We start from the raw sequence: 14,745 nt of genomic DNA on the forward strand, positions 1-14,745 counted from the left end.
TTGAATCGGGACCGTTGGAGCGACATCTGTATGCGCCTTCAGTCGCGATGTGTTCATGTTTTGTTCGTTCACAATCTCGATTGCGATTCATCCAATCAGCATCAGCGATCCCGATGATATGACATGGCATCGTTCATTAAATTAACATATGTTGTGTAGAAACCCTCTAATAAATTTAGGGAGTAAAATAAAAATGGTGGACCAATCAAAAGTCTCTCCTCTTATGGCCAATCTCTTAAATGACGTATATGTATAATTGTATATCCTTTTTATAATTGTATTCCTTTTTTGTTAAACATCTCGCAGAGAAATATAATTCAGGACTTTTCACTTATTTTTTCCCAAGAAATATCGCTATTTATTAAGTACTAAACGCGAATTATAATTAATACTCTGTATAGTAAATTAGATACATATATTAGTATTACGTACATACATATCACAGGATGAAATAAATTTCATATAACAAAAAGTTTATTTTCCGTCAGTCTCAAACAGCAGTCTCAACAATATATATTTATTCTTCCGATAATAATGAGCAATATCCGATGTATCGAATCTATCAATCTTTTTTCCTTTAACTCAGTGATTATATTTGATGTACAAATGATTGCATTTTATTTTTTTGTTTTATTCGTACTACATATAGAAAAATATTAAAAATATTTATGAGTCCTCGAATATCAAATCTATGCCCTTATTACTGCCGCAACTAGGAAAGTCGATCGGTACAAGAGGCATATTTCGATCGAATCCCACTCTCATTACGAATTGCATTCCAGGCCCGAGCAATTGAGGATGTATAGCAGTACTTCTCGCTTCCCATAACCAATATCCTGAAAAATATAATAATAAAATTTAAATTACTATGCGTAGACTATAGATTTATTCTATTCGTGATATATGGTACAGAGATATCATTTTTACCTAAATTATCGGTGTAGAATCGAAGAATAACATAGCCCTTATTCGGTACAACAAAAGTATCTTTTCGAACCGGATTCACAAGATTTCGGTGTATTCTTCTACTACGATCCAAGGATATAATTTCATCTTTGGTAATAGGTCGCTCGAAACTCTCTTGGCCTACGATACTAGCATTATAACCGTGCAGATGAAACGTATGAGATACATTGCCTCCGAAGCCTGGAGAAAATACGATCTGTACATACGATTGACTTTATTTTGAGAAATAATTTAGAAGCTGTTTTTTTATATTAATCTTATTAAAGGAGATTGATTTCTTATGAAAAAAGAAGAAAAAAAAATAGAATATCCATTATCTCGTGGAGCATTTGCACGATAATATTACCTTCGTCTATTAATACAATCTCTATTGTTTTCTGCGGTGAAACTTGAAGTATTTGCAGACATTCGCAAAACAACGGCGTGTCGGCACAATTACTAGAACGTTTGTCAAGGGTGCAAATCGAGTCCTCCAGGGTGTTTTCCGGTTGCGATAATATCGGAGATGAAGGATATTTAAAAGACATGTTGTTAATCTGCAATATCTTCGTCACGCCTTTTTCTAAGCCTGAAATTTTTGATATATAATAATGATAAAAATATTATATTTTTTTAGAAGAAAAATATAAATAAAGCTGTCACCATATATATATATAATACAATTATATTTATTAATATTTTTTAATTTTATTTCTTTCTGCACGTAATAATAAAAATTTAACGAGCTAAGAAAATGTCAAATATCATTAAATTTATTATTATACTATAATAGAAATACAAAATACAAAAATTTCCTTACTCAAGTAAACTGGATAGTGTTTCGATACGTAAAAATTGTAAGAATTATCTGTCATCTCGTCCGTAAAAAATGAGAAGGCATTCATGTCAAAAGGCACATAGATTGTTTCGTCCACTTTTTCTTCCAATTGCGGTAATTTTGTACTCTTCAGATCCAATGAACAAATAATATTTTTCGATACCCTATGACAACGATGACCACTTTCAATGATTTTAAATGCTTGTTCATCGAGGTTGTCAGCAGTAGCCTTTATCGCATAGGAATCCAATCTGGTATTCTCGTAAAAAATATATGCTTCGTGACGCAAATTACGACAATCTCGAAGACCCTGAATGTCGAAGGCATACTTGCCGATCGTCTGCTCGGCCACTAGAATGCAATCGAATCTTTCGCCTGAAAAGAAATTTCAATGCTGTTTAATTTATACGCTTTGTTGTTCGCATTTTATTTCATGTACAATTGATGAAAAATTGATTTCTTTTTTAATAAGCATTTCATTGAACGTAATCAATTACAACTTATTTTATTAAAACACAATGAATCTTAAATATTATCCTGAACATCAAGAAGCAATATTAATAATAATATTACATACAATAATAACATTAACGCTATAATTTTTATTGAACAAAAGTACAAATTTCAACAAATAGAATAAAATTTTTTATAAAATATATATCCAGAGAGGTAAAGAAAGAGAAATAATTGCGAGAAGAGCTTTTGAGAAAAAGAACACTTAATTGCATACATTGAATTTGTTTAAGTTGCGCTAGAAGAAAGAGAGAGATGGTCGTATATATATATATATACAAGGTTTCTATTGAGTTTTTTACATTTTAATAAATTATCATTTGAATTTTAAATTATTTAATTTTATTAAATTATTATATCTGACTTAATTTTATTTTTTATTTCTTTTTTATATACTGTCATAACCCGATAATATAAAGTATTATAAATTATTATTCTAAATTGTCGAAATGAGTTGTGATAAAACAGAAAACAGCTCGGTTAAGTTCTTAAGAAACTTAACCAAGCGTTCAGATGATTAGCGAGAAAGTGCAATAATAGTCAGAATCAGTGTAATAAATTGCAAGATGTAAAACAAGAAATGGAGCATGTGACATCAGTCAAAGTCACTGCATCTTTTCTGAAAGAATATATATAAAGTAATATAGCGACAGTATCAATCGAAAAATTAGTCTAATGAAGCATGTCTGAAAACTTTAAGGTGTATAAGTAAGAACAAAACTCTCTGTTAAAATTATCTTTACTAAAATATATTTTGTGAAAAAGCACAAGATGTCTTATATCTGGTGAGTAAATTCCAATCTTCTAAACGGAGAAAGATATGGACATAACAATATATTCATATTCATCAAATGTCTACAACTTACTCGCTATTAATCTTTGACGGACTTCAACCAATAGACGCTACGTGAGCACATTTATTTTCGTTTATATCGCGCGAACATTTCAAGATTAATGAGGACATGTTGGGCAGTTCACTGGGGCTTAATGTTTTAAATAATGAAACGGCAATACAGATATTATTAGAGGGAATATACATAGGTTTAACTCGCTAATATAATAATTCACTTCGGTATTTAGATGTAAGATCGATAGAAGTGTTTATCGGAATAAAATTGCATTATAGACTAATCACTGAAATCACCGCTATTATATCCTTGACTCGATTATCGTGAACACTTAAATCTTAATGCTAGGGAAGAGTAACTACATTTATTATCTATATCGGGTTATCGACATTTAATATTTGTTTATAAAAAGTTATAGCAGTTGCGTTGTACACAATATTCCATCATGACAATGATCACAAATAAAATATATCCCATATCAATTCGCATTCATATCTCATTCACATCACCAGGACTTTTCTCAAAAATCAAAAAAAAAAAAAAAAACGAGAGATTTTGCCCGCTAATTATTCTGAATTGTTCTGCATTCTTTTTGCATCAGTACTATTACGTTGAAAGTGAAATTCAATGGACAATGCGATCAAGCTAATGTTTAATTGTAAACAACTTTTAAAAACAAACATTAACGCATTATTTAATACTAGTTTTTTTATGAACTTTCCATTTTATATACAAAATCGAACAAGAAGAATGGAGATTTGTATATGCTTGTACATGTATATGCTTAACTTAGAAGGTTGCTTGATTTCAAAGAATAATCAATCTGTTCATATCGACATATTTTCATTCAAATACTTATAAAAAAATTGCCATTATAAAGTTTTGATCATAGATTCAGTCTTTAGAATCACTTTTGGTTAATAACAAGATAGCTGCGGCGGCGTGGTTATCAAGATCAAAGGCATTCGCATTGGTTTTTACATCATACGCGATAACCACATTTAATTTTTCTATGTGAATGTAAGATAAGCGTAATGCTTTAAATAATTTGAATTATATCTCTCGTTACTTTTTTCTCTTTCTTTCTATTGAAAAATTACAGCTTGTAAAAGCGAAATATGTGAGACGTGGAAGCGGAAAGAGGGGATATACGGATAATTATTTCGCCGCTGCACTCTACTCATCGTAACATACGATCAATCGGTCTTTCGTATCGAATAATTTTTCATTCGTTTGACGAATTTTTTTTTTACCACCTTCCTCAAGCAAGAGCGAGTCTCGCTCGTTGCAAAGATAATTGTCGATAGTGATGCTGATAGCGTTAACAACACGCTATGAATTGTTACGACGACAATGATGACTTAGCCTGCGATATCTTCCGTGTCGATGGTTTCCATCACCACAACCGGCTCATTAGCGACGCGTTTGCGCGTAAACCCCGATCTCTGCCTCGAAGAGAATCTGATTGATCCTAAGCTTGGCAACCGATCTTGAATACGAGTCGGGAATCTCAGCGAGCTGCACGGCAATACTCTCACCAAACTTGGCGAACTCCTCCTTCGTCTTTCTTCGTTCTTTCTTATCCGTTTCGCCGACCTCAAGTCTCATCCGTTCGACCTCGTTCAGATCGAGCGGCAAACAGTCTTGGCTCGGCAAGGAGCAACTATACAATTCCATCGCCTTTAAACTGGACGATGAGGACTCCTCGGCGTCCTCGCTTAGCGAAGCATTGAAGGAACCGGTACCGGAGCCATTCGTCTCTTCATTGCAGTCCATGAATGTTATGCTTTCCGGATCGATGTCGCTCACAATGTATTCTTCTTGTAGTTTCGATCCCTCCTCGACTTTCTGCGAAAAGCGGATCAGGCTGGATCAGGAATTTTATCGCGCTCTGACAATAGCAATGGAAAGAATTTACTTTCTTTACTTCACACTCTCTTGTTATTATTTTTAGCTACAATTAGATTACAAAGAATTCGCTCAATTAATGTCGCGTTTGCACAATTCGAGAATCTAATCACATGCGTTACTCTCCAAAGATCGCTGTTGAAACTTTCACGCGCATTTATTTTTCCTCACATAAAACATGGGAAATGCATTGTTATTATGATAATTGCTATAGCGTAGGAAAAATTTATAAAAATCGTAATTGTCTTCTTGAGAAGAGATTCAATGAACTTTGAAATATCAAATAGAGAAAAGGTATCCTATATAAGGTATATTATATGGTATCCATTATCTTCATGTTGTCGATGCTGGCGCATAAAAATGTTGCGCATCATTATTATTGTTCTTCCGTGCATGCGACGAAATTAAACACAGTTAAACCGGAATTATCACAGAACGGATCGAGTAGGACATAAACAAAACTCGACTAAAACTTCCGCTGAGAAATGAATAATAATAATATGTCGCCACACGAGTCAATGAAGCATTTATCTCGATCAGCGACGCATCGCGCTATTTTTTTAGGACGAATTGTTATATCTTATTAGTTGAATGAAAAATCCTACACGCCAAACATTGCCGAATTGTATATATAGTTTATAAAAATCTAAAACAAAGATTATATTAAAGAAAATGAGATTTAACAAGCGATTAATTGAGAAACGATCGCGAATTATTTGCTATGACTGGAAAAAAATTAATATATAATTAATTTATTATATTTCCCTTTTATTGAGAAATTTCCAAACAAACACGCGCAATCTTCAGGATGATACATAATTGTTATATGCGTATTTTCTTTCTCTTTCTCTCTTTTAAACGGAATGTAGTTGAACATATATATAATGATTTTTAAACTCGTATAATTTTACACGAAAAAAAAAAAACCAAGGAAACTGACTCTCTATAACAATATCGACTGTTTCATCAAAATTGCCGGTAAAAAAGGTCATTTATGGACTTGTGAATTATGGAATTGTGAACAATATTCTTCTCTTTCGCCTACCTTCTTCCGTTTGCTGTATCTACGCGTGCCAAATTGTAGAAACTGCATAGCTTTGAAGGCAAACCACTTGGAGACGTATACGTCGTCCGGGCCGGTTGCGGTGTCGCGGCTGTTCTGAATTTTGTGCACCTCCCGGGAATACTGGCACTTGAGATTGGTGATTTTTTTTTCAACTTCGAGGGTGTTGCAGCTGAGGATCTCGGCGAGCTCCTGGATAGCTCGCTTGCGCTTCGCGCGGTCCCGATAGCCCCGGGCGTTCCAATCCCAGAGAACACGCCGTTGTTGATACTCGCGAAGCAGCTCCAGGGTCTTGTCGCGTGTCCACTCCATGCCGACGCGCGTCCCGCTAGATGCGCCTAGGTCTTCCCAAAGTGTCCCGTGACTGTACATGTAAGATGCAAATGCAGCTGCCGTTTTCGGCGCGCGAAAACACGCGCGCGACGAGCGAAGGGGCGATCGGAGTCGGTGCGGTTTGTCAACGGGCCGTTATCTACTGTCCGCTAATAAATTGCGTGGCAGAATCAACACGGCGAAAGCCGCAGCCGCGAAACGAGCGCGCGTTTTAATGATTTTTGCGCGGGGCTCACGCGCGCTTGGCCACCTTGCTTTCTTTATTTCTCTTTGCGGAAACCCTGGCGAGAGCACGAAGACGGCCGAGTCTGCGTCGTCGTTCCTATTGCTTCGTCGCGATTCACCATCCGCATTGCTCTTATACAAGCGTTGTGTTAAACGAGAGAAAGAGAGAGAGAGAGAGAGAGCGAGAAAGGGGCAGAGGGGGAGAAAATCTCCCTCTCCCGCTATTACCGATGCAACTGATGCCCCCCATACCGCTCTCTTCTCATCGACTCTCTAGGATATTTCTTTGTTTGCTCCGTTAAATCTTAAAGCATGAAAACATCGACGCCTTAGGGATCGTGTTATAATATTAAATAATTCTTCAAGCATTTTCGAGTTATTGCAAATATGTTTTATCTCGTTCTTATTCATATAATATTATCTCCTTTCATCCTTGTTCATAAATAAAGTTAAAAATCTACACGTTGTTTACATTATAGTAAATATCTGAAATCTATTTTTTTCTATAATCATCGTTTTTCGCAGCCGAATATATGAAGTGCACGAGTGAATTTACGGAGTATGTGCGAGACATTGATCGGAATCAGCAACGCGCATACAGGGTGTCCTAGATCTGCTGCACCATCTGCTAATTCCATCAGCAAATTCTTGAGATCATTTGGAGATAATTTTTCCTCATTATTTTTTGCAAGTTTCCAATTTTTTCTAGCATATATATCTGTAAATAAATCTTTAATTATAATTCTCTCTCTTTATTAAAGTAAACTCTATCTGAAATTAACTAATATAGTTTTTAATTCTCTATAAATTAGCTTGCAAAAAGCTCTTCTTTTTGAATCGCTTATAACACGGAAATTATTAATGTCCCAATATTTTTGCTGAGGAAAATCATCTCCAAATGATTTCAAGAATCTGCTATTAGCAAGTGGTGCGATAGATCTGAGACACTCTGTATATATACACAGACAAATATGTGTGCGCTCGACTCCAAATTGACTTATTTTTCCCTGCTTCCCTTTCTTTTTCTCGTATATGATACTCTATTTCTCGCGTTAATTATCAGTGTATCATATATATATATATATATATGCACGAAAAATTTATGCAATTTTTACACGTTATAATATTCGAACGATTATATACTTATTGATTTATAGAGTGCATGATTTTTATCACGATGATGTGTTATCTCCTACTGTTTATTTGTTTATTTTATATAATAGTACGTTTTAATTCATTATAGAATGGACATGATATTTTATATTTTGAAATCTCTAACGCAAAAATTCGTTTAGCACGTGCGATACAAACAATATACGTGCCTTTAACTCAATAGATGAGTTTGATAATTGTGAACATTACAATAATTTTATAAATTAAATAACTTGAGAGATGAAAATTTAATCGCTCGAGTATATTATTGATATATTTATATATACATTGATGTAATGAAACAATTATATCTACATACGAAATCATAAAACAGATTTATCATATAGATATATGTATTTAGGGTACACAACTAAAATTTATTAAATTTAAACGCGATGCAATTTTGCATTGCAATTAATAAAGGGACGAGGACCGGTTTTTATATCATTTTAAAACCAATTTTATTATAGAGGGCTTGGATTTGATATCAAAAAAAAACGACAGGATGTGAAACTTACCTGGGAATAAAACGACATGCGTGCCAGTCATCGATTGTACAGGATCGCCATCAGCAGCCAGTACTCGGAGCGAGTGTCCATAGGCGGATAATAAAATGGGACAGTTGTGAGCATTGGCATTAATGATACGCAATAAATAGGAAAAGCCATGCTTTACTTGTATAAATACTTCTCGTGCCTGTAAAAATTCCAAAAATACATCTCGATCAATATGGAAACTCTTTTTCAGCGTCTTGCATTTTTATTTTATGATCTAAACTATTACATCGAACGCAGACAACGCATGTATGCTGTTTATTTTTATAACATTTCGACACAGTTGAATTGGAATTTAAGCAAGTAAGTTTTTTTTTTAGAATAATGATAATAGCGGAAAAAATATATATATATATACCTGACCATTTACAAGGAGCTCATCAGGTGTAAGTGGATAGAGGAGTGTTTGTTGTGTTAGCGGAGTTGACGACCTTGATGACAGTACAAGTATCCTTTCCAGACTGGCGTTGTCACGTGGTCCTCGAACTGTCAACGACCCGTACACTCCATCGCCCTGCTGTGAGACTAATGATCCCCTCCCCCGCCCCCCAATTTTATTTTTCTCACTGACTGACTCTTTTGAATTAGACCGCGCTGTAGAATTCTACGTGGATCTCAAAGCGCGGGATTTCTCGAATTTAAGCGGGAATCATGAAGGCTCTTTTATGAAGGGAAAAAATATCACGGAGATTGGATTGGACCACTCGCCATATCGCGTCGATTGAATCCGGTAGCTCCACCGTTTTTGTTCTGCCGAATAGAACGATTCTCCCCCCATCTCGGACGAGTCGCGATACTTCAGCGCGATATAATTAATATAATTAAAAAGAATACGGTTATATACAAAAACCGTACGTGACTATTATTTGTAATAAAGAAACAGTGTGACAAGAAAAACGCTCGGTTCTTGCTCTTTCGAGTCCGCGGACGTTATTGATTTTGTTATTCTTGATGCGAGCGCCGGATAGAACGACGTTCTACGGCGTAGACCGGAGTCAAAATCGGACGAGTCGATTTAAGTTCAAAATTACAGCTAGAATTTGCGGAGAATTTCTCTTTCAATTTATTCTTTTGCTAATACAAAAATCGCGTAATGATAATCATGTAGCGTTTTGCATTCACGGATAAAAATTCAGAACATTACGATGTGTACATCAATGTATACATATATTCACGCAAGAGAAATTATTACGAAAAATTATATATAGATATATAATAATCTTATGCATCCACGTACCTGAGTGAGCGTGATAGAAATATGTTCCTGCTTTCTCGGGATTTATCTTATAACGAAAACCATTGTAGGGTAAAATTGGACACTGTGTTATCATAGGCACACCATCCATATAATTAAAGTCTTTTTGGCGGATTCCATGCCAATGGAAGGTCAATTCATCGTTTTTTAATTTGTTGTAAACAAAAACTTCTATTGTGTCGTCCAGACAAATCTGTAATATTATGCAAATATATATATATATGCCGTTTAAAAGAAATTCTTTTTCATAAAAATTATACACATATTTTCTTTTTACCGATACTATTATTTTGATATATTCATTATTCCAATACTCGATTGTATAAAAAAGAACGATGTATAACAATTATTATGATATAATAATTAATAATATTTAATTTAAAGAAAATATATACCACGTACATAAATATAGAAAACTAGATACATCAAAAACTTCATCGTAGAAATATTCGTAGAAAAAAAATATTTTGTAATGCAAAATTGTATAAATAATGCAAAATCGTAGAGAGAGAAAGTCGTACTCATATATATTTACTTGTATAGCTGGTCCCGGACTTCTTCCATTAATTGTCAAAAAGTTTTTTGGTGCGATAATATTTGTACATGTAGAAATCTTGTCTTTGTCTTCGATTTTGTCGCAGGAACTATTATAATATATTATATTAAAAATATAATTATATATATAAAATTCTGCTTAATAAAATATATATTAAAAATATTATTAAAATTAAAAATTATTATTAAAAATATTATTAAAATTAAAAATTATTATTAAAAATATTATTAATTTGCGAATTACCTCTCGTGTGCATATAAAGCATAATATATGTTAAACTGATTGTAAGTAGAAAAGTTTTTTACCGTTTTGCGATATTCGCGACGATAATTAATAAAAAAATAATTGTCGCGAAAATCGTAAGACTTTTCCTACTCAATTTAACATACAATAGTATGTTACATACAATAGTATGTTACAATACATGTTACACACGAGAGATGATCTGCGAATTATGGGACATCTTATATATGAACCTATAGTACAGTTTATATGTGTATACAGGGTGTCACAAAAATTTTGACACACCCGAAGTGTGATGGTAGATTGGACCAAACTGAGTCGAAAAGTCCTGTACCATTTTCCTCTATAATGCTTCAGAAAGAAGTTATTTTTGAGTAGTCTGGCTAATCAGTGCCGATCTTTAGCCGAATATACGTCAGTGAACCGCGCGCCTGGTAGTGGTGCGCCGCTGTACAGCTGAACGCTCACGCACACTATCAAGCGCGTGGCTCACCAACGTGCGCTTGACTAAAGATCGGCGATGATTGGCCAGACTTTACTCAATGATAACTTCTTTTTGAAATGTTATAGAGGAAAATGGTACAGGACTTTTCGACTCAGTTTGACCCAATCTATCTTCACACTTCGGGTGTGTCAAAATTTTTGGGACACCCTGTATATGTACTTATCAAAGTGGGTAATGCACTTACATATATTTATGTGTGCATGTATCGGAACCTGTTGTACATCAAAGTGCGTTCAACAACAGTGAATATTAACCGTTAGAATGCTGCATTCCAATTCGCGAATAAAGTGGAGAAATATTTACTATTATTGCGAAAAGATTCATATCAAAAAATTATCGAATCTTTATTTTATTCAATTTTTCCGAATTTCTGCTTTCTCGATTTTGTTTTATACTCGCACATTATTTTATAACATTTTGCGTTGTTTTAATATGTTACTAAAAATGTTTTTTAGTTTATAAATGTTCTTTCTTGCATCTATACATATTATTAAATAGTCATATCATTAAATATTTGCTAATTTAAAAATAAGATAAGTAAGTTATAATAAATAAGTCGTACTATTTTGTAATATATCTCACCTTATTGCATCGTGCGATTCTGTGACGAAGAACCGATAAATGCATGTTTTTCTGGAAAGTATTTCGCCGGAACAAGAACGCGCACATTCATGATTATCTAGTTTTTGAAATCAGAAAAAATGTTTAGGCAATATATAAGCGTTTATATTAAATAAAAATAAAAATTTCATTGATCGACTGTTAAATGATCATCAAATTAATTTTATTGAATTAAAGCATCTCGCATTTAGGAAAACAATAATATAACTTTTTTCAATATTTTTCCAAAATACACTTTGCTTTAAAGAGCATACAGTATCATAGCAAATTAATATTTGCCACGATAAAAGATTTCACTCACCGAATGTCCCAGAACACAAAACCGAAATCGGACAAAAAACTAATATCGAAAGCATCGAATAGCGAAGACACATGATGGCCCAGAAAATCTGGGTTATACCATAGCACGTTTACATACATACAATTTGAACGATCCTGCACGGATCTAAATCGACTACTGACCGACCGATTCAGGAAGTGAACGTTTTGCGAACAACTCGCCGCTTAGAGATTGTAGGTAAAAGAAAGGGTTAAGCTATGCTAAAGTGTTACACCTCGAGAAAAGGCTATTTGTTTTTCTTCTCATAAAGATACATATTTGTTGTATAATGTTTACATAATGCTCACTCCAAATGCAGTTTCATTACTTATTTATTTATATATATATATGTATATATAAAATTGATGAAGCATTATTATATAGTACAACAAAAGGATGAAAAAAAGAAATGGTCCTTTTTAAAAAAAAAAACTCATTCATATTTACATATATAATCATACACAGATTTGAGTAAACTATTTTTAAATAATATTTCTATACTTTATCGATGGTTTTTATATACATCTAACTATATATAGTTTAAAGTTTCTTATCCAAAAAAATATTAATTGACTGTACATTTTATTTATGTATTTAAAAAAAGATTGGTTTTGTAACACTGTAAACTGCATAATGGTACTCCAGTTTTTGAACATGAATATTTTTTTGGATTTCCACATTGATTTACGCCACAAAGGATTTGTTTTGGCGGAATTTTTCTGAAATAAAATTAACAAAAGAATGTACACACTATTGCTATCTAATATTTTTTAAATATGTTTTATATATTATTAAAAAACTCTATATTATAATTTTATTATACTTACTCCTTAGTGGGACAAAGTGGAAAGTCTTCACCAGGTGGCAGAGATATAGAACTTCCTTCAATCGTTAAACGATATGTCACTAGTGGTACTTGTTGCTTAGATAATCTTCCCTTGCTGATAACTTTGGATGCTTTAGATTCCTGTTTCTTGAGTAATCTTTCCATCGTCTTTTTCTACAAAAATTATTTAAAAATATTTATTTGAAGTTAAAAAGCTTCACCGATTTAATTGGAAAGTTTTATTTTATGAAACAGTACTTTATCTTTCTCTCGTTTTTCATCAGCAAGTTGTTTTCGCTTTAGAGATTTCAAAGCAGCCTTCTGTATAGCTTCTGCAGTCATGACTTTTTCCTTGTAACCAGTAGGTAATGACATAAGTTGTTCCACGCCTGAATTTGGTTCAGTATCAGTTTTTCTTTCAAACATTGCTCTTTGTCGAGCTGTCATAAGTTTAGGATCTTTTGGTTTAATTTTTTTTAGTTCATCATCAACCTGAAATAAAATGTCTTTATTATTTCTGAGTTATTAATCTCTATTATCAAAATATACAAATAGAAATATAATATATTTAAAGAAATACAATACATACCTCTTCAAGTTTACCAGACTCAATAGCATCGAGCCATCTTTCTTCTTCACTGCTGGTTCCACTATCTTTACCTTTGTTGCTTTTTGGAATTTTCTTCTTTGTAGTTGCTTTTGGCGAAGATGTAGTATTCATTGCAGGTATACTCATACTACATGTTTTCAATATTTTTTCACGTTTATCCAAACTGAAAAATATAATAATTGTACATATGTAAAATGTTAAGTATTCTTAAAATTTTTTTAAGTTAGACATTATACATTCTAAATTAATAAACAATGTTTTTCTATTTATTTACTATATCTTGAGAGCAAAAAGCAGTACATATAATTTCACAATATATATTACAAAAATTATAAAAAATCTGATATATGTACCTTCTTTCATCCTCTTTTTTCATTTTTATCCTGAAGCTTTTTTTCCGATCAGTATCAGCTGTGATATCAACAAAGACATCATTGTCATGCATAAGCTTTTTCTTTTTGTGCTTTTTATGTTTATGTTTTTTGTGTCTTTTTTGTGGTAGGATATCACTTGTATCTAAAAAATATTTAATCAACATTGAGAATAGTGGAAAATTGTACATCGCATATAACTGAGATATAACGTAAAAATTAAATATATGACTAGAGAATTATACCTAAATTCATTTCTTCTTCAGTACTTATATCTCTCGGTTTACCCATTAGATCAAAAAGAATAACCAAATAACTTATTTAAAAAATAATATCGAGAAATTGCATAAAGATAAACATGCAAAACATTTGCATGTTCTGTACTTCAATCCCTATTCCATTCTATTCCGTTTCTCAAAAGTTCATGTAGAGGTAAACAGGTTAGATAAATCTTTATCACATGCGCAGCGAAAACAAGAGGCTGTTTTTCGTAAAGACGCTTTTTATAGTACTAGCGTCAACTAGATCCATTTTAGAGTCGGCGGAACTACATGGATAGCCTAAAATGCGTTATTGAGATAAGGTGCATTTCTTTGACCAATCAGGACAGAAGAAGCAAAGATCTCTTTGTTCTGATTTGTCTATTATTCTATCTTATTTGTCATTACTCAGAGTGCGTTCCGTTTCACGCATGAACCGCATGAAACGCAACGCATTGCATGCGCGTATTGGTTCGTTCCCTTTTGCCTATCACACTTACTGTGCATAAAGAGACGGAACAGATTCATGCTTGGACTGCTGGTAAACAGATGGTAAATGAGCGGGTTGATTGTATATTTTAAAACAATGTGAAAATTACAAAAGTGAGGAATTCATTGGAGCATCTATGATTTCATTTGTTAAAATCTAGTAAATTTGTTCATTATTCTAATTTTCACTTTGTTTCAAGATATACAATCCACTCCGAGATATCGGTTGATGTGATATCATCCGTTATTATTTGCAACCAAGTTGATATTGATGGATAAGATAATAATGACGAAATCTCTTCAGTATCAGA

General features: G+C 33.0%; 3 protein-coding genes across 3 annotated transcripts; all 3 read right to left on the reverse strand.

The window, feature by feature from the left end:
- Positions 1–438: 438 nt before the first annotated feature.
- On the reverse strand, positions 439–12,085 carry LOC126849118 (uncharacterized). Its single transcript, XM_050590691.1, has 10 exons — positions 11,861–12,085; positions 11,521–11,617; positions 10,170–10,278; positions 9,617–9,827; positions 8,738–8,904; positions 8,344–8,521; positions 1,766–2,158; positions 1,313–1,534; positions 928–1,146; positions 439–836 (listed from the first exon to the last, which is right to left on the reverse strand). The coding sequence occupies exons 1-10, from the start codon at positions 11,931–11,933 to the stop codon at positions 667–669; spliced, it is 1,839 nt and encodes a 612-aa protein (XP_050446648.1). The 5' UTR covers positions 11,934–12,085; the 3' UTR covers positions 439–666.
- On the reverse strand, positions 2,804–6,487 carry LOC126849119 (uncharacterized). Its single transcript, XM_050590692.1, has 2 exons — positions 6,098–6,487; positions 2,804–4,992 (listed from the first exon to the last, which is right to left on the reverse strand). The coding sequence occupies exons 1-2, from the start codon at positions 6,485–6,487 to the stop codon at positions 4,558–4,560; spliced, it is 825 nt and encodes a 274-aa protein (XP_050446649.1). The 3' UTR covers positions 2,804–4,557.
- Positions 12,086–12,443: 358 nt separating the features above from the next.
- LOC126848896 (INO80 complex subunit B) lies at positions 12,444–14,228 on the reverse strand. Its single transcript, XM_050590191.1, has 6 exons — positions 13,931–14,228; positions 13,668–13,830; positions 13,294–13,477; positions 12,963–13,196; positions 12,706–12,878; positions 12,444–12,597 (listed from the first exon to the last, which is right to left on the reverse strand). The coding sequence occupies exons 1-6, from the start codon at positions 13,974–13,976 to the stop codon at positions 12,465–12,467; spliced, it is 933 nt and encodes a 310-aa protein (XP_050446148.1). The 5' UTR covers positions 13,977–14,228; the 3' UTR covers positions 12,444–12,464.
- Positions 14,229–14,745: the final 517 nt, after the last annotated feature.

The sequence above is a fragment of the Cataglyphis hispanica genome, chromosome 4 (genome assembly GCF_021464435.1).
Source record: "Cataglyphis hispanica isolate Lineage 1 chromosome 4, ULB_Chis1_1.0, whole genome shotgun sequence".
Classification (NCBI taxonomy): domain Eukaryota; kingdom Metazoa; phylum Arthropoda; class Insecta; order Hymenoptera; family Formicidae; genus Cataglyphis; species Cataglyphis hispanica.

Bases quoted from the DNA above. Each gene is read 5' to 3' on its own strand.
- LOC126848896 (XM_050590191.1), bottom strand. From the start codon at position 13,976: ATGGGTAAACCGAGAGATATAAGTACTGAAGAAGAAATGAATTTAG. The intron at 13,831-13,930 runs GTATAATTCTCT...AATATTTTTTAG, and splicing joins TGAAGAAGAAATGAATTTAG to ATACAAGTGATATCCTACCA. The intron at 12,598-12,705 runs GTAAGTATAATA...ATTTTATTTCAG, and splicing joins CCACTTTGTCCCACTAAGGA to AAAAATTCCGCCAAAACAAA.
- LOC126849119 (XM_050590692.1), bottom strand. From the start codon at position 6,487: ATGTACAGTCACGGGACACTTTGGGAAGACCTAGGCGCATCTAGCGGG. The intron at 4,993-6,097 runs GTAGGCGAAAGA...CGCTTTTCGCAG, and splicing joins GATACAGCAAACGGAAGAAG to AAAGTCGAGGAGGGATCGAA.
- LOC126849118 (XM_050590691.1), bottom strand. From the start codon at position 11,933: ATGTGTCTTCGCTATTCGATGCTTTCGATATTAGTTTTTTGTCCGATT. The intron at 9,828-10,169 runs GTAAATATATAT...ATAATATTACAG, and splicing joins GTCCGGGACCAGCTATACAA to ATTTGTCTGGACGACACAAT. The intron at 8,522-8,737 runs GTATATATATAT...GAATTTTTACAG, and splicing joins AGCTCCTTGTAAATGGTCAG to GCACGAGAAGTATTTATACA.